General features: G+C 37.2%; 1 protein-coding gene across 2 annotated transcripts in view; it reads right to left on the reverse strand.

The window, feature by feature from the left end:
* ARAP2 (ArfGAP with RhoGAP domain, ankyrin repeat and PH domain 2) overlaps positions 1-16,833 on the reverse strand; it is a 142,850-nt gene extending 126,017 nt beyond the window's left edge. Inside the window, exons 1-5 of one of the 2 annotated variants that reach the window (XM_054582025.1) lie at positions 15,816-16,833; positions 10,850-10,908; positions 9,725-9,801; positions 8,939-9,030; positions 7,050-7,403 (exon numbers count right to left, since the gene is read on the reverse strand). In XM_054582025.1, coding sequence (XP_054438000.1) covers positions 7,050-7,403; positions 8,939-9,030; positions 9,725-9,801; positions 10,850-10,908; positions 15,816-16,723 — 1,490 coding nt within the window. In that variant the 5' untranslated portion in view covers positions 16,724-16,833. The remainder of the gene's footprint in view (positions 1-7,049; positions 7,404-8,938; positions 9,031-9,724; positions 9,802-10,849; positions 10,909-15,815) is intronic. The other variant, XM_054582024.1, reaches the window with a different exon arrangement.
* Between the last annotated feature and the right edge of the window lie 2,057 nt (positions 16,834-18,890).

Consider the following 18,890-nt stretch of genomic DNA (forward strand, 5'->3'; position numbering starts at 1 on the left):
GCACATTGTGTCTTATTCTCTGCTCTAACCCTAACTACACGCAATATGTTTTAAAACTAGTATAATTTCCAAAAGAACAGATTTTTATTTATCTAATCGCTCTTTTTTTTATTTACCTAATTATTATTTTACCTAATTACTTTTTTAAGTTTGAGGCTTTTAAATGATGTATTATTAGTTATAAAGTATTTTACAAATATGGATCCATGGAATTACTATATTTCTATAAAATGCAAGCAACTTTTCTATTCTGAAATGCATTTCCTCACTTTTAAGCAAACCAAAATGAGAGTTTCTAAGATTACATAAACGAAAACTGAGCTGGGGCCAGTAAAACAAAAAACAACGAGTCCCTGAAATCCCAGCTTCCTTTTCTGCTATACCTAACCCGTTAATTTTTTTTAAAGTTATTTAATGTAAAAGTCCATGCTTTATTATTGACTTTAGAAAGTCAAAGCATGAATATTTATATGTGACTACCAATTTCTACAATATTTACACGGAGCTTAGTGCTTACATGACCTGATATATGAAATATATTATAGAATAATGAATACATTAAAATAGTCATACCTCTTTATTTTATGGAATCATATTCTATTTTTTAAAAAAGTCCAACATTAAACAGTTTCTAGATAAGATGATCAATTAAAACTTACGTTTACCTCTATTCCTCCCACAGCTTAAAAGGATTTAAAAAAACAAATAAAAATAAACACCTACAAACCAACACTGATCCAAGAAGATGACAGTAGCAATGTTTAGAAGTTGGGAAAGCAGAAAGAAGGCTAGGAACTGCCTTGGGAGGCTTTAGAGAGCTGACGGACAATGTACCCACAAAATGTGAGAAACTCTCAGCAGGCGGAGAAACCAAGTAGCTCTGGGAGTGACATGAAGGAGACGGGGTGCTGAGGGTAGGAAGACTTGTTGAAAGGCAACTAAGCAAGGTAACAGGTAACAGTGTGGTGGTGACCAGAGAGAAAGGCAGTGGGAGGTAGTGAAGGGTAAAAGGGGTCCAATACCTGGTGACAAAAGAAGGTGTGACTTTGGATGGTAAACGCACAATGTAATGGACAGATGATGCATTACATAATCGTTCACTTGAAACCTATATAATCGTATTAACCAATGTTACCCCAGCCAATGTGATAAAAATAAAAAAGAAGCAGTTTACATCAGTGTTGCACAAACCGTTCATGGTACATTAACAATGGTGGGACATTTTAAATTAAATGGAAGTCTATGTCATAAATATTTATACTTAAAGTCCACTTTCCCTACTAAGTTCCGAGAAAGCTGTTTACCAGACTTATCACCCTCAAGAGGAGAATTCACTTAAAAGATACTGTCATGAGGAGTCTCCAAAGGAAACATATTAGTAAAGACCTAGCAAGATCATGTTATGAAAAACAGATATCAAGATCTATCAGAGCTTGTTCTAATGAGCTTTGTAATATCTCAGTTTAAAAAATGAACAGCCCTAGATTAACAAAACATTTGAGAACACCTCTAAGGTAAAAGATGTAAAGGGCGCCCCCCCTTCAAAAAAATGGAAACAGTCTACAGGAAAAGAAAGCTTCAAAAAACATATTAATATCCTCAGAGTATATTAAGAGAATATACTGTATCCATGGAACAATGACAGTATATTACAAAAAGAACAATCAAAAGAAACTGCTTTCCATATTAAATACAGGATAACAAAACACAAAAGTGGGTTTTTGAAGAATCTTCCCAGAAACAAGAAATGAAAAAGCTACATTTTTTTCAGCATTCTGGAGCAGGTAGTCCAGATTCCCAGGAATTCCTGAATTTCTATATTTAATATGGGCTTACAGGCTTCTGAGTGATGCGACTCCGAACCACTGCCTGGGCTTTGACCTTGTCTTGGGGTTTAACCTCTGACTTTTTCCTCTCCCCTAGCCCTTCCGTCCAACCTGAACATGCAAGTCACCGGCCGTTTCCTGCCCCTCATCCTAGCGCCCAGCCTTGCATCTTCCCTAAAGCAGCCCCGGCCAACCCCTGCCACCCATCTCACAGATTCAGTGCCTCCAGGGACCGCCTGCATCAGTGCGCTTTCACGCCTTCTGGCTAGAAAAGTATTTTATCTAAAAATGCCAATTCAAAATGTCCATTTTCCAAAGACCAACTGAACGACTACTTCCCCCTGCAAGGTCTTCAAAGAAATGTTTTCTCAACCCCCCTGTAACCAGATTCTGTCCTCTATGGACCTGACCTGTCTGTACCAATTGTTATAGTTATAGTTTTATTTTTAATTCCCTAAAGGGAAGACACACAAAAGACAAGGAACACGTGTATCTCACTTATCTTTGTATTCCCCCATAAAGTCTTAAGCTAGCGTGCATGTATACTGCCGAATCGGCCTCACGTGTTCAACTTCCCCTGTCCCAGGCTCACACACCACAGGATGCTTCTCCATGATTAAAAAATTAATATTTCACAAAGAGAATTTAGCTGAGTAAGAAATAAAGGCCTAAGACATCTTGTCAAGTAAAATACGAATTCCTTGAGATACATGATCTGTCCAGAAAATGTCCCACCATTGTTAACATAACATGAATGGTTTGTGCAACACTGATGTAACCCGGCAGCCAAGGAGAGTGGACAGGAGTGCACATGCATGAACAGGGATGACTTCACTGTACCAGTCAGTGGGGACTGAAGACACCATGAGTGAGCATGTGTGCTGCGTGGTCACCAAATGAGGGAGTAGAGCAACAAATCTGCATCAAATTTGCTTTAAGACTGAACATTCCTCCTCATAACTACTCGGATGATTCAGAAGGCCACGCTGTGGGCAACTGGTGATTGGCAGCTTCATCACAACAATGCATCTGCTCATGCAGCTTTTTCAGCAAAACATCAAATCCCCCAGGTGACTCAGTCCCACTACAGCCCAGATTTGGTGACCTGTGACTTCTGGCATTTCCCAAAACCAGAATCACTTTGAAAGGGAAGAGATTTCAGACCATATCAATGAGATTCGGGAAAATACGATGGGGCAGCTGATAGCAACTGGGAGAACAGCCTGAAGTCCTAAGGTGCCTATTTAAAAGGGGACTTGGTGTCCCTGTCCTATGTATAATGTTTCTTGTATCTTTTATCTTCTGCAATAAATGTCTCTATTTTTGATAGTACAGGGCTGCATACCTTCTGGACAGATCTCGTATATTGCAGTTTTTATAAATATGCTCAGTGTGTTATGCTGAACAGACAACTTTAGAAAATAGCAAATTAAAGTCAAGAGTTTCCTATAGCAGATATTCTGGGATAATTCAATATGTGCATTTCCCATAAAAAATACAGACATTATACCATGTTCTCCTTTCTTGACAGCAACTCGCAGGATTCTTCCTCTGAGTTACATATTTGGAAAATGCTAGAATAAGTTATATCCTGTCTTTCATATCTGCATCTATTCAGATTTACTGAAATGCTTGAGCTTATTAGTTACAGCTAGAAAAGGGCAGAGGAAAAGATTTGCTTTTTATGCTCTAAACTCAGTATTTTAAAACAGATACCATTTACTAAGTTTTTCATCTGCTTGCCCTACTTGAAACACTTATCACAGACTCAAGAGCAACATTTTATCAAGTTTCTTCCATACAATTTTGTAAAGCATTAGTACCAGGCTATATCATAATTAGATCATTCAAATATTTAAATAAATTTCATACTTTAAGATCAACTGGAAATGTTTCAGTATTTCTTCAGTGCCATAACATTACACAATTATTTTTCTTACTAAATATTGGGTGGTTTTCACATACTGTTCATTAATTCGGAACTGTCATTTCCTTTTCAAAAACAAATACACACTTAATCATGCAAAATAAATCCAGATTATAATTTGATTATTTTAATGTCACTCATGACTGAGAAGAGTTTCAAACAATATTTGGAGAAGAATAACTGAGTGTGGCTCTGCTTTCAAACTGTGTTTTGATGACACACACAAGTGTGTCTGAGGAGGAAGCAGAATAATGGAAAGCATGCAGAAAGCCCACCGCCCCGGGCACGTACGCCAGTGTCATCAACGCGCCTGCAGGTTTTTGAACCAATATCGTGTTCAGAATCCAGTTTTACAAAAACCCTATAAATAAAACTAGCTGTGTTAGAAAAATTTCAAGAAAAAAAATCATGTCTAATGCCAGGGTTTTTTGACTACTTCATTCAACAACAAATATTAACAGCATCTGCCACGTGCCAGGCAACGTTCTAGCTACTGAGGATACTGCAGTAAACAAGAGCCAATTAGATGCTGTCCCCACGGAGCATGTATAAAATAGATCACAAAGTATAGAGCCCCACAGAGAAAACTGAACTAAGGGAGTTAATGAGGAGGTGAGGGAGGGGCCGCGATAATTTTTAATTTGGGGTTCAGGGCCTCAGTGCAAGGGAGACATTACAACAGAGGCTGCAGGGAGGCAGGGCACGAGCCCTGTCGCTACGGAAGAGCAATCCAAGCAGAAAGAACAAGTGCAAAGGTCCAGGAAGAGCGTTCCTGCTTCTTATTATTTCTGTATTTCAGACTAATAGAAAGTGGTTTTCCTATTTTGTGATCGGTCAGGTTATAATTATCTATTTGGGGCCCAGGGCAGATGGAGGAAGCTCATATAAGATTTTAGCCAACCATCTAATCTGTTTTGTGCCTCTACGGCCCACAGGCAAATCTGGCCCATCATCCATGTTTATAAAGTTTTATTGCAACAGCCTCCTTCATTGGCTTACATATTCTCTAGGCTGCTTTCATGCTACAACTGCTGAGTGACCAATGTCTCATATAGATCATATGGCTGTAAAGATTAAAATATGTATTATCTGACCATTTAGCAAAAAAAAAAAAAAAAAAAAAAAAAAAGGTTGCTAATGCCTTCTCTCAGAATTCAGAAGGTTATCTATATCAGTGCTACCTTCATCAAAAAGACATGTGATCATGAGTTAAACACAGCTCAGTAACCTCTGCATAAGGAAGGGGCAGGCACCACTTTGTCTAACTAATGAATGTCTTAAACACCCTCACAATGGCCTAGAGAGTCTAATTAGGAAAAGGAAAAATTCAAATTCTACTTCTTTTTTAAAATTTTTTAAAAGATTTTATTTATTTTATTTTTATTTATTTACTTTTAGACAGAGGGGAAAGGAGGGAAAAAGGGAGAGAAACATCAATGTGCGGTTGCCCCTTGTGCGCCCTCTCCTGGGGACCTGGCCTGCAACCCAGCCATGTGCCCTGACTGGGAATCAAACCCATGGTCCTTTGGTTCACCGGCTGTGGCTCAATCCACTGAGCCACCCCAGCCAGGGCCAAATTCTACTTCTGATCTAATAAATACATGCTTCTTGGCCAGTTATACATTATTTCTTTCCAGTCATAGCAATATAAACATGGAAAAGAATTTTTTTTTAAGTTCTTGGTGATATAACAAGCCCATGGTTTACCATCCTATGTCCATTCCTCGTGGTATGCAGGAGAAAAAATTTTAAGCCGGAAAGCTGAATTATTTCCCCAGAAATGGAAAAATATAAATCTAGAAAACTTGAGCATCTAACCTTAGGCAGGCTCAGAACAGAGAAGATGGAAAGTCAGAGTTCTGACGAAGAGGAACGGGAAAATGTTCTAACTGTCCCAGAGGTGGCCAACAATGGTGAAGCTTTCTCAGTGTGCCTGGGGCAAAATACACCCACCCTGGAAAGAGCAAGGTGCCACCAGAGATTACAGAGGAAACCACAGCTGCTGAGGGCTCTGAACCCAGAGTGTGCTAAATCTTCCAGCAATATTTTCAGGGAGCACTGATCTCCCTAAACACTGAAATTTTATAGGAAATGAAAGATCTGAGAATATTCTAGCTCACCATTTCATTCCACCAGTGTATGTACTTGAGTGCTGATTACACGTTTGCTCTTTCACTATGCATTTATCAATTAATACTGGTGACTGATGAAAAGCAGACACAGCTGACTACTTGATCATCCTAATGTAACCAGAAAGGAATGAAACAAAGTAAAGTAATTGATACTAGGAAGTACTGTGTATCTAATTTGCTAAAAGGACACAATCGTATGAAATATTAACCATATAATTAAAAGCCATAAAAGTGGTGGTGGCTTTTTGACTTCTAAGAAATGTAATTCCTATTCCCACTAGTCAACTGATACTTCTGCTAACTTTTTTGCTATAAGGTTTATTTTAGGTCAAACCAAGGCTTCCTGGAAATGATGCACATTTTGGGGAGAATAGGAGAGAAAACCAGCGCATTGTAGAGATCTACATTAAACCTCTACATGTTTAAATACATGAGAGGTTAATCCCAAAAATTATTTACTAAGTCATGAGGAACATTTCAAATAAATATTTTAACAAGATATCCAAAAAACAAGATGCCAGAAAACAATTCTAACTAAACATAATCCCTTCCCAAAGATTTCTCAGTGCTATAAAATGCTTAAGGGACAGAAGTTCCTTTGTAAACAGAAATGATAAGTCCCTTTTAAAAGTATAATATTCAAGGGTTTCTGAGCTTCTGTACAACATACAAAAATCAAAACAATGTATCAATATCAGTGAAGCCCGAAATCTAACAATGACATCCTTTCCCTTAACTACAATAAGCCTTGTATGTCCAAACAGAACGCTGTTATGAGATGAGCAAAAGCCAAACAGTGTGGGCTGAGTAATACCAACTCAATCTGTGTTGTTTTTCTTTGCTACAAATCGGGGCACAGGATAACGCATTTTGGTGCAAAGTTAGACACTAACCTTAAGGTTCCAGAGGTGAAATCATTACTTCCAATTCTAATTTGCTATTCAGAACCTTAACCCAGCATCCCGTTTAGCACATTCCACATGTTCCTCCTATGTCTCAACAACAGCATTTGCAAAAGCATGCTGAAAGTCCTGAAAAACTGTATCTGTATGCATGGTAGGGAGGGGTGAAGGAGGGAGTGGCAGCAACCTAGCGGATTTAAAAATGCAGAAACCTGAATTTTTGAAAATAGGCTACCTATTCAGATAATAAATAAATACATACCCCTGAGGACAGAGTTTGTCTAGCCATCCTGATTTAGCCTTCCTCACAGACGATCCATAAAAACAGGCATAAGGAGATATTGCATTTGGGGAAATAACTGATGAATCGGCATTTCCACTTGTTGAGCTTAATGGATAACTGTGCCTATTGACAGGGTCCAAATTCAATGCTTTTTGAGTCCTCGATTTAGATGCCTTTGAGTTTTTTCTTCTTAGACTCTGAAAGCATTCTTCTACCGTTGAGTATTCTGAATCTGAAGCACAGTCTGTCGGGCAACTGTTCTTGTCCTTTCGGGGTATCCAAATATCTTCCACTTTGTCTTCACTCACATTTTCCTTCCTGTTATCATATATGCTAAACGGAAAAGAATAACATAAACAATTCAAAGTGCTGGATGTTTTTTAAGCTACTGATTACTTTTTAAATTTATGAAAAAACACATCTCAGAAATTAAAGACCAGGAAAAGCTTAGAATTCGATTCATCCATCTGATGATTTTTAAAACTCTTCTGGATAAACGCCCACCTCTCACGATCCTAGGACGTACTGGAACACTACGAGATACTCTATTTTTTTCTTACATATCATTTAATCTTATCTTTATTTTGGGGGTTAGATTTAGGGGCCAAGGATGGACACTGGCTGTGCTCTTTGCATCACAACTTCAGCATCTTCACCAGCATCGTTAGGTGGACAGCCCAGGCTCGTGTCCCTGGGCAACGCTGTGAACTGCGCACTTACCTTCCTGAAGGTCTTTCTTCTAAACTTGTTGCCCCTTCTTTGACTCTCCGCTAATCAACTCCACGGACCCTCTGCTGTTCCATCACAATATACTAGAACAGGGAGTACGTCTGGCTGGTAGGAGCTTTAGTATTATTTTGTCATACTAATAAGGAAAAACCATACCCCACTGCTAGCTAGAAAACGGTAGAGGGTCAGGGTTACACTAAGAAGGTAAAAGCTGCGCAGCATGAAATATTTACTGGAACACATTCATAATGGCTAAGCATACTGTCATAAATCTAAGGAATGACAAAAGAGAGTCACTGAGTAATTTATGTATAATAAAACTCATTACAAAGAAGTTCCCCTCCACGACTAAATAAAATATATGCTTAGGGGTCAAATTACATCCTTGTAGATGCAGTGTTCTAAAAACCATTACTTCCTTAAAAAATCATTTGGCCTGGTACCTTCCACATTTTGCATTATAATAGGTCCATATCAAATGTTTGCTGAAGATAAGCAAATGAGAGTTTTAGTATGTTCCTTAAGTTTTAGTATTTTCCTTAAGTTTAGTTTCAACATAAGAAAACCTGCAACAGTGTTATTAGCCTTGGAAAATACAATATAAAATAGAAGACATAATGAATATTATGTAATGAACCAGTATACCAAGTCCTGAGAAAGCTGAGAGAAAAACAAAATGTAAGTTGGTGCCTTAGAAATTCTGTTTAACTTCATGTGTGATCCAAATAAGTGCATAATGTCAAGTCACTTGTCAAAGCTGAACTTCCAACAAAAAGGATCCTAAGTTACTTTTGTAAAACTTCTGCAGTTCACACAGTGACCTTTTCTGCACTGCCCCTTTCTCCTTCGCGTTAACATAACATCTAATCCTGAAACTGCAATCACAGTCTCCACATATTTGCCACTCTGGGGAGGGGAAAGTGGTTTCAATTAGAGAAAAATCAAAATAATCTGCTACAAAATAAAATATACTTGATTCAAACTCAAAATTCCATTATTAAAATGAGCTCTGATATCAACACATTTAAAAAGAAAATATTTGAACTTACCAATGTGAACTATTTTCTTAGAAACATGAGCAAGACAACAGTGTATAACATTTTATTCAAAAGAATTAATCATCAGTCATGACTTCATACCTTGATTTTACAAAAAAAGAATTTCTTTCAGTAGTTGCTTCCCCTTTGAGTGTTTCTTCATGGGTCCAAAATTCATTCTTTATAGACTTCTTCTATTAAGAAAATATATACACTATTTTAGAATTTCGATATTCTACAAAGATCTACCACATCTGGGTTTAGTTTTATTAAATAAATGTCTGATTAAATCAATTTTAAGTAAAAACAACTTAATTAGGGAGACTGTATTAAACAGTAGACTTTGGATGCCTTTTTAAATGTAATAACTCATCATTTCAACTAAGAAAAACAGAATATGCTAACCAAGAATAAAACTTATTTACTTTGACTTCCCCAATACTTTTTCTCTTCCAACTTCTCTTTTATCATGACCAAGAAATAAAATAGCAAAAGAGCACAAGTACTAAAGAGAAAAGACCAAGTGATAAACTGAATCATTAAGATATGTTAACTAGTTAGAAGTCTGTATTTGGACATAATGCAAAGCAATTCAGGATGTTTGTTTTGTGAGTTTTTCCTGTCTTTTTTTTTTTTTAAAGTAACTTCTCTTTCAGAAAACTTTGAAAACTCACTGACCTGTATTTCTGAAATCAAAATTAGAATGTGATTTTGTGGTATATATTTAAAGATACAAATTTACCATGATTTTACTGAACAGAATTTCTGACTGAAAATTTCATTTTTCAACATAACACATTTTTCAAACATCTAACAGGAAAATGAAGCACAAAATATAGTTGAGCAGAATAAATAATATGGAAAAAAATTAAAATGTTTGGAACAAACCTTGGAAGTTTCTAGTCCCTGGAAGAGAAAGGTCTCTCCATAAGGAAAGATGGAAGATGAATTCTCCTCATTTGAATCTTTTGGGGGAATTATAGGATGAGAATGGAAAGATGTGAATAATGTGAAAAATTTGTTTTAAAAAAGGCATGCATCTATTTTAAAGCGGTATTAGAAATTAAGCTTTATTCTCTGAGAGTCCACAACTATGCTCATAATTCTTACCCCCAAATAAACTCACCCCATGGTCTTCCTGATGCAGCACTCACTGTGTACACCCCTCACTTTACAACATGACACAGTACCATTTCTTAAAGTGTGATATCACACACACACACACACACACACACACACACACTGGAAACTGTCATGGTGCCATTTTTAATGTTAATTCCTAAATAATGGTGTTAACAGAAGAAAAATAATCGTAATTCTAATTTCCAATAAATTATTAAAAATTCATTAACATGACTAGATATTATATCACTTAAAATACGAGAATCCATTTAATATAATCCCTCTATATTCCATAGCTATTAACACATCTGTAAATAAATTATTTCAAAAGATTTTCTACCATCTTTGAATTACACCAATCTATAAGATCAAATTCTCAACATCTGCATTATGTGACATTATGGCAAAACAATTTTTAAAGATTCAGGAGCTAAGTGCTTGCCACCTTATTGTTGAGAAGAATGTTCCTGAACTTGTAGAGCAGAATTTTCAAAAAGAAAGAAAAGCCTCTGTCGATGATCAATTTACCAGAGCAATGTCAGCCCTTTCCTGTTACCATGGCAAAATTACTTTCCATAAATCTGTTCTGTTGCTCAGGCTGTCAGAAACCACTTAATTCAGTTAAATGCCTTCAACTGTGGCTAATGATAAATGAAGCCCGTACCAAAAAAACCCTTTTACATCACCATGCACAAGTTTCCAGGAGTCTGCCTGCGTAGCACTGTCTTTTATTCACTCGCCTTTAAAACTGTCTAAAGTGCTATGGACTCTAGCAGACAGTATTCCCAGTATTCCCTGTTCCCCAGTCGGGCTGCCTTCTCAACCGCGATTAAGCACATGTAAGACTATCCAATGAGTGCTAATTTATAGACTTGAAATGCTAAGACTCACTTTGCTGTGTCACAGATTTTCCAGCTGAGGTAGCGACATTTCTTCTCTCTCGGAAATAGCTGAAAGCAAAGGGAAAAATAGGTTAAAACAGATACAGAAAAATAGATGAGTCACTATCTTGAGTAATATATTAATTATAGAGACGCATTCTTTTGGGTAAAAAAACACATATTCAAAAATAAGTTTAATTTTAAATAAACAGAATGGCCATATTCCACAAATATATTTTTCTAAACAGCATAAAGGAAAAGATCTCAAAGGATTTTACAAGTGTTTGCTTCTCATATTTATAATTCACAAAAGCAAACGCCCTTCCAACACCATTATGAACGTAAAGCAATTTCCAAACCTCTATCAATACCCACCTAAGAAACAAATTTTCTAACTAGATTTCAGTATGTAGGTAGCATATTTTTATCATTAGCTCTATAATAGTGAATAAAGAGCTTTTCTGGTTCTATAAGCATAATATGAAAATACACAAATACATACACCTTTTTCTCAAAGATCTGATAGTCTTGGGAGAGAGACATTACAAGTAATTAATTAGAATACAATTCAACAGCAATGACAGAGGAAACCACTGTGGGCGCAGACGGTAATGAGTGCCTACCACTCGGTGAAGGAGCTCTATCTTGTGTTTCACCTAAATGCAAGGGTCTGGATGCTATCTTTTTAAATATGTATCTGTCCAAGTACTACAAGCAAGTAAATGAAAAAAGAACCGAAAGCCGGTTCTTGAAAAGATCGATAAAACTGATAACCCTCAGGGAAGGAAAATAAGAGAGAGACAAAAGACCAATAAATTACCAATATCTGGAGTGAAAGAGGGGATATCGCTACAAATCCTACACACAGGAAAGGGGTAATTACAGATTACTAAGAAAAACTTTATGCCAGTAAGTTTAATGACAGATAAAATGGAAAAATTCTTTAAAAGATACAAATTACCAAATATGACACAAAAATAAAAAGAAAATCTTGACATCCCTGCATCTACTAGAAAAATTGACTTTAGTAATTAATCACTTATCCACCAAAATAAAAAAACCCTATACCCAGATATTTCACTGCTGATTTCCACCAAACATATAAAAGAAAATGATACTAATTCTTATTTACAACTTACCATTTTACAATGATCAACTTATTTCAGGAAACGGGAAGAGGAGGCACATCCCAACTCATTCTTAAGCCCACTATTACTGATAATAAAACCAGTAGAAAACAAAACTCCAGATAAATGTTAGCTAAATAGCCCTCAATAATATGAATGCAAAAATCATTAACAAAATACTAGCAAATTAAATTCAACAATATATAATAAAGATAATATATTATGACCAAGTAAGAATTATCACAGGAAAGCATGAAAGATGTATAAAAATCGCCTTGGCCAGTGTGGCTCAGTTGGTAGGAGCAAAGCAAAAGGTGCCTGGCTTGATTCCCGGGTAAGGACACATGCCTGGGTTGCAGGTTCAGTCCTCGGACAGGGCACATGCAGAAGGCAGATATACAGAGAAAATACAGAGACAATCGCTGTTTTTCTCCCTCTCCTATTCCCACCCTTCCCCTCTCTCTAAAATACAAAATAAAATTTTTAAAAAGATGTACAAAAATCACTAAACTGGGGAGGATAAGAAAGATACCTGTTCCTCTCTGCCTTGTGCACTAAGGAGGGTCTTCCTGGCAGGATCACAGGACACATCTTGGACTCCTAGGGAAATGGCAGCGAGTTGGGTTTGCTTTCTGCTTGAAGATTTCCCTGGGACTAGGGAGACCTCCAGATGAAAGGGATAAGGAAGGACTGGCTCTGCAGCCTAGCTCTAATCTCCCAGGATTCACTCCCCAGCACAGTCCCACCCACACCAGCTGTCCAGAGAAAAGGAGTAGGAATGCATTGGAGAAGCCCAAGGCAAGAGCAAAAGTAATCCTTTTGGCTGGAGAGTCAATTGTGTCAGACAAAGGGGTGGGAAACAAAAGGGCTTCACCTCAAGAAGGCATATCTGGCATCACATTCCTTTTACCAACTATATGAAACGTTTCATTAGTAAAGAAATTATGGTAAAAGCACTGGCCACAAAGAAATACTTTTACAAGGTACATGTAGGAATGTATTAAGTATCATTTAGATTTTATTTGATTAGAGAGAATCTCAGAGAGCATAATTCACAATTTTACTGTAAATGACATATAACACCTTTGAAACTTGCAATTACTATTTGCAATTCTGGTGAGGACCACAAGTAAAAATAGACTGTAAGTATGAAGATAAATCACTTTCTCATTTTACGATCTAAGCACTACGAATGCATGGCTACCATCTTCTACCGTAATCAAGGAAGAAATGCTACAATGGGTAATCTGGCTAGGATGCAGGCATTAAGTTATTTGCTACTAATTTTAATGTTATTTCAATTCTCATTTTCAAGGCCTCACAGTCACAATGGAATATCAAGCCTTTCAGTTTATGAAAAATAGCACATCTTATTTACAACTTCAGCCAAAAGTTTCTTACCTGAAGTCATGCTATGGCTCCCAGAAGGATTCTGTTCTGACAAAGATGTAATTTTAATGTGTACTCACACATCAGACCCCTCTCAGTTCACTTACTTTTAACTGTTTAAAATTAGCAAAATATTTTAAAGCTAAGGGGTCATTCAAAAGTGTGATCTTCTAACATTCCTGAGAAATATTCTAATTCTTACACTGGCATACCTCATTTTACTGCACTTAAGCTTTTTCTGCTTCTCAGATGTTGCATTGTTTACAAATTGAAGGCAAGAACCTCCACCAGGAAAAAGAATTTGACTCACTTTACAGTGGTGCTCTGGAACTGAACCTGCAATTTTTCCTGAGGTAGGCCTCTATACACAATCAACATTAAGAATATTTACTAAATGAGTGGTTTAGAAAGCAGGTTGTGGAGTCAGACATACTGGAATAAAACCCAGGTCACTATTCTTAGGATCCTAGGAAAATGAACCCAAGACTCAGTTACCTTGTAAGAAAACGGATGATATCACCTACTTCTCAGAGCCATTGTGAGAATTAGATGACTCATGGAAAGTTATAAACCAAACCAGCACATACATGTTTAATAAATTACACTACTGCTATTCACTTCCTAATAAATACTAGGCTCTGCTATTGGCACTAGGGATGCCAGGGGAGGCAAATAAATGAGAGCCTCTGCCCTCAAAGAGCAGCTTCTCTAATAGGAAGTACTGAAATTAACATGATCTTGTAAATTGCCTGTTTCCTCTTGCAAATATTAAACTTCCATGTTTTCTCTTGCAAATACAACCAGGGTTTCACACTGTAATTACCAAAGTTGCCTAAAATCAAGAAAACAGAGCAGTCGGGGGAGGGGGGAGGGGAGTCTTGCAGGAATGCCAGCCTCCAGCCATTGCAAGAAATCTGCAACAGCTTTTAGCACCCAGCAGTTACAGCCAAACTTGAACAGTCTCATGCCTCCCAGCAGAAAGATAAGTGTTAGTTTTTAGTGAAAAAGTATTTCACCTCAACCCTAAGAAAAACCACAATTATTTTAGATGTAACTTTTTGATACAGATAAAAGTTCTCTCTGCAGGAACCGGCCCCTCTTGGGTTCCACAGTACCTCACGCTGCGATCACCTGACACTCTGGTAGGGCCCCTCCTTAGACTAGAGTTCCCATCTCTAGTGGGCCTGGTTTCATACTGTACTGTTACCATCATTTTATTGGACTTCTGTCTCCTGTGCCATATTTCAAGCCCCTTTATTCCTCTCTGAAAAAATACACAACAAATTCCAAATGGAGTCACTGATACTAAGCCCCACGATACCTAACTCAACTGCAGTTTCAGCCTCTCCCTGGAATGTAACCTTTATCCAGTCAATACAGAATTATGTGGTCAACACTAGTCTGGTAATCTGTAGGAAAGCCCCCTGACTTCATTCCCCAAGGAGAATGACCTGGCTTGAAACAATCCACTCTTTGCTAAAACAGCTTCTTTGCTCCACTTCCATCTGCCTATAAAAGTCTCCTATTGTGTACAACTTCCCAGAGCTCTATTTGCTAAATGGGATGCTGCCCGATTCATCAATCACTGAACAAAGATCATTAAGATCTTCAAATTCTCTTGGCTGAATTTTGTTTTTTTAATACTACCTCCTTCACACCTAGCAGAGTAACCAGTAGTACCATGTAGGTACTCACTAGATGTCTGCTGAAGTATTAATTCATGCCAAGTACTGTGCCCAGCAGGAGAAATACGAATGTTAAAAACATGGCCCCTGCCAAGGAACAAATAATTTAGTGGGGGGACAGTCAGCAATTCAAATGTTAGATCGGCACTCACAGAAAAATGTAGCGTAACACCAGGTGTGGAGGGAAAGTGTAGGAAGGAATATCCAGATAGAATAAAGAGAAAGGATGTCCCCCCAATTAAATGGGCAAAATCTAAAGAGTTCCAGGCAGTTATAACATGGAAAGAGACTCCAGGAAATAGTTTTCAACAAAAATGGGATGACAAAAAAAAAAAATGGTTTTATTTCCCTTTTTTCCTAATATATTTTTTTAATTTGTTGGTGTTCAGTTACAGTTGTCCCACCTCTTCCCCCACTGCTCACCCCTCCCCCGCTCCCACACCCCCAGTCAATCCCCCCGCCCCCCCCCGTCTGTGCCCATGAGTCCTCTCTTTATGTTCCTTGACTTGCCCTTTCTCCCCTTCTTCCCCCACTTCCTCCCATTATCTCTCTCCCCAATCCCTCTGGTCTCTGTCAGTTTGTTCTTTATTTCCAAGACTCTGGTTGTATTTTGCTCATTTGGACAAAAAAAGTTTTAAAACCAAAGAAAATGTTAATTGAATAGGTAAATTAATAGAAGTTACATTTAGGGGGGAAAAGCACCAAAAATATAATTGTTTAAAATAACTAAATTTCCCGAAATTGAATACTTAAAACTTATCATAAGAGTTCTTACCTCCCTGAAACTCCTTTTGTCGACCCTGGAATCTCTGGTACAGGCCGATGTCTCAGCAGAAAAGATCGAGATGGCCTTGAAACCAACTTGCTACGACTTCTCATAGGTGGTAGGAATGGTGATGATGGAACATACAAATCATTTACAACCATTTCTCCTTGAAATTTAAAGAAAGGGGATGGTGGTGAACTTTCTAATAAACCATTAGCTCCATTTCCAGAATTAGTTTCTGATATTGAATAGCCATGGGAAGAAAGGCATTCAGCTTCTCCATGAGGAAGTTTGCTCACAGTTTCTGAGATCAAATCAACATCTTCTGCCTGTTCTCCTTCAGCTGTACAATCCACAGTCTTCTTTGTAATCAAAGATTCTGTTTTACTATTTTCGCGACCAAATAAAGAATCTTGAAAAGAATCTAAATTCAGGTGCGGTTCTTCTTCTGGAATGGGAAAGTTGTGTTCAGGAAGAGACAGCTTACCATCTGATTCGAGAGACTGGCTATTTTCCACACTAATGTCATTTTGATCAAGATTGTTTGTAACCACCTCCAACTTTGTTGGACCACGTGTCTGAACAGTACATGAATCTAAAGGTTCTATGCGGGTATCCTTATCAGAAGATGGAGCACGGTGATCCTTTAAAGTCTCATCACACTTCTTTGTCTTATGAATATTTGCATATATTGGGATATCTTGCATCTTTGACAAGATTATCTGTAACTGTTTGATTATCCTCCTCCGGTGTCCGGTAGGTGATATTCCAATTTTGTGTAGCACGCTGTCATTTATTGTTGCACAGTCCTTCACAGTATTAAAACCAAACTCACGGAAGTGGGAGAGATACTGCTCCAAATTGATGCTCATAAGGAAATCTTTGATATCAAAATTTACTTCACTGACTAAGGACATAATGGTGGCTTCATTACTAAGCTGATTTTCAAAAAGCAGTACAATAAGATACACACACAGGAGGGTGAACTTCAGTGTCTCAAAATGTTATTTTCTCCATAGTGAATGCTTTACATGCTTAAGCCTAGAGAAAAAAATGAATTTATTAGGACATTTTAGTTATTAAAACATAGTTTTACATTATAAACTTTCTCTGAAGAAACACAACAGAAATAAGGATAATGACTTTCACCTACTAAGAGTTTGGAATTCTTGTGCATTACTTTGATGCCCTGGAAAGTCAATTCCTAGGTAAAGTATGAAGGGACAGGACAGAAATGTTATGGTTGTTATCAAGGTAAAAAAATGAATCCCACATGAATATAATGTGAGTATGTGTCAAAAATATTATTGGACTCATTAATGAAGGAACCAGAATGACGGTAAGGTTAGTTCCTAGAGCATTTGTAGAACAGGCTTATAAAGTCCACCAGAAAAGTCCATCAGAAAAGGCTCTGTGTGTGTGTGTGTGTGTGTATGAATAAGACTGATAGGTTAGTTTTAAAAAAAAACAAACTGGTTATATCCTACAGGGCATAAAATCATAGACTTTAGAGCTGCCTTTCTACTGGAGAAAAATCTATAAGCAAATGGGTAACTTCTCAGTTCTGAGCTTTAACCAAATAGTAAACAGAAAGTGGAGCACAAGAATTAGAATTAAAATCCCAAGGGTGGGTCTATTAACAGTAAACCCAATAAGGCATTGTAAGAACATGTTGTACGTTCTTTTGATTATGAAGTTTTAGATAACTTTTCTTAACACCAACTAGATATGAACAGCTTTCCCCTTTACTACACTTTCTTTAAAGACTCTCTTAAAAAGTGCCATTAGAACATATTCTCAGGTCAGTAACTTTCATTTCAAAAAAGCATCAGCATTATGTGTATATTACTGACATGAAAGATAAGACTAGTTGAATAATTAATTAATTCTTAAATACATTATATAACAGGAAATAAGGTAATATGAAAGTAAAACAAAAATGTTTAAAGGTCATATTTTCCTTTATACACAGCAGATTCGCATAGGTCCATTTTCCTCTCCCCAAAAATCAATACATTTTTTAAAAAGTCGATTTATCTAGGTTCTGTTTTTATAACTGTGTTTCATTTGTGAAAATGTATACATGCAAATTTCTGAATATTATGCTTCAGTAAAAAGACTGAAGTACAGAAAATGCATAACACTCCTATACTGAAGAAATAAAATGAAACACACCCAAACAAGGTAAATTTATCTGAACAAGTGCTGATGCAACGTTTCTGGAAATCGTATCTCAAACTCAGACGCTGCATGTCTTACATGCCAATAACCCAGAAACGACGGCCTCAACTGTTTAAAATATTAGCAAAGACTGATAAGCAGGGATAGAATAAGAGGGAAAGCACGCATCATATTCAGACAGCACCGCAGGAGCAGAGAAATAAAAATACAAACAAGATGAAAGGCAGGAAATGCCTCTCTGTAAGGTTTCCCTCAGTCACACCCAAAACGACAATATGTCAGGGGAAAAAAGTAGAAAGTTAAACCTCAACAGTACACATCAACCTAGGTCTCGGATATACCACTCTTATTATACATGTTTATTTTGTAGATAAACACACTACCTAATTTTTTGGCACATCACAAAATGGGAATAATTACTGCCAAATTAACTGGCACCTTGATCTTGGGCTTTCCAGCCTCCTGAACTGTGAGAAAATGTATGTCTGCAGTATTTTGTTGTAGCAGCCCAAACTAACTAATACACTCCTCCGGCCTCACTGCTTTGTCCCAGGTCAGACCTTCATTATAATCTCTTGCCTGGACTGCAGCTAACACTGTGAACAAATCCCTCAGCCAGTCTCCCTGTATCAGTGAATTACTGAAATTCCAAATTTGGCATTTCACACCACATCCTCAAAAGGATAAAGTCCAAGCTTCTTATGGTCTAACAATAACAACAGCTACTACTGATTGTAAACAACAATTATGTGCCAGACACCATACCTCATACGTATTTCCTGGAACGTAGGTGTTCCTATATACTAACTCCAGCTCAAGCTCAACCTGCGTCATTCTACACACATCCTGCACTCACTTTAACTATTACTTATTGTTCCCAAGACAATCAACTGTTTAACAGCC

The sequence above is a fragment of the Pteronotus mesoamericanus genome, unplaced genomic scaffold (assembly GCF_021234165.1).
Source record: "Pteronotus mesoamericanus isolate MK-2021 breed Mesoamerican mustached bat unplaced genomic scaffold, CSHL_Meso_final contig_68, whole genome shotgun sequence".
In the NCBI taxonomy this organism is placed as follows: domain Eukaryota; kingdom Metazoa; phylum Chordata; class Mammalia; order Chiroptera; family Mormoopidae; genus Pteronotus; species Pteronotus mesoamericanus.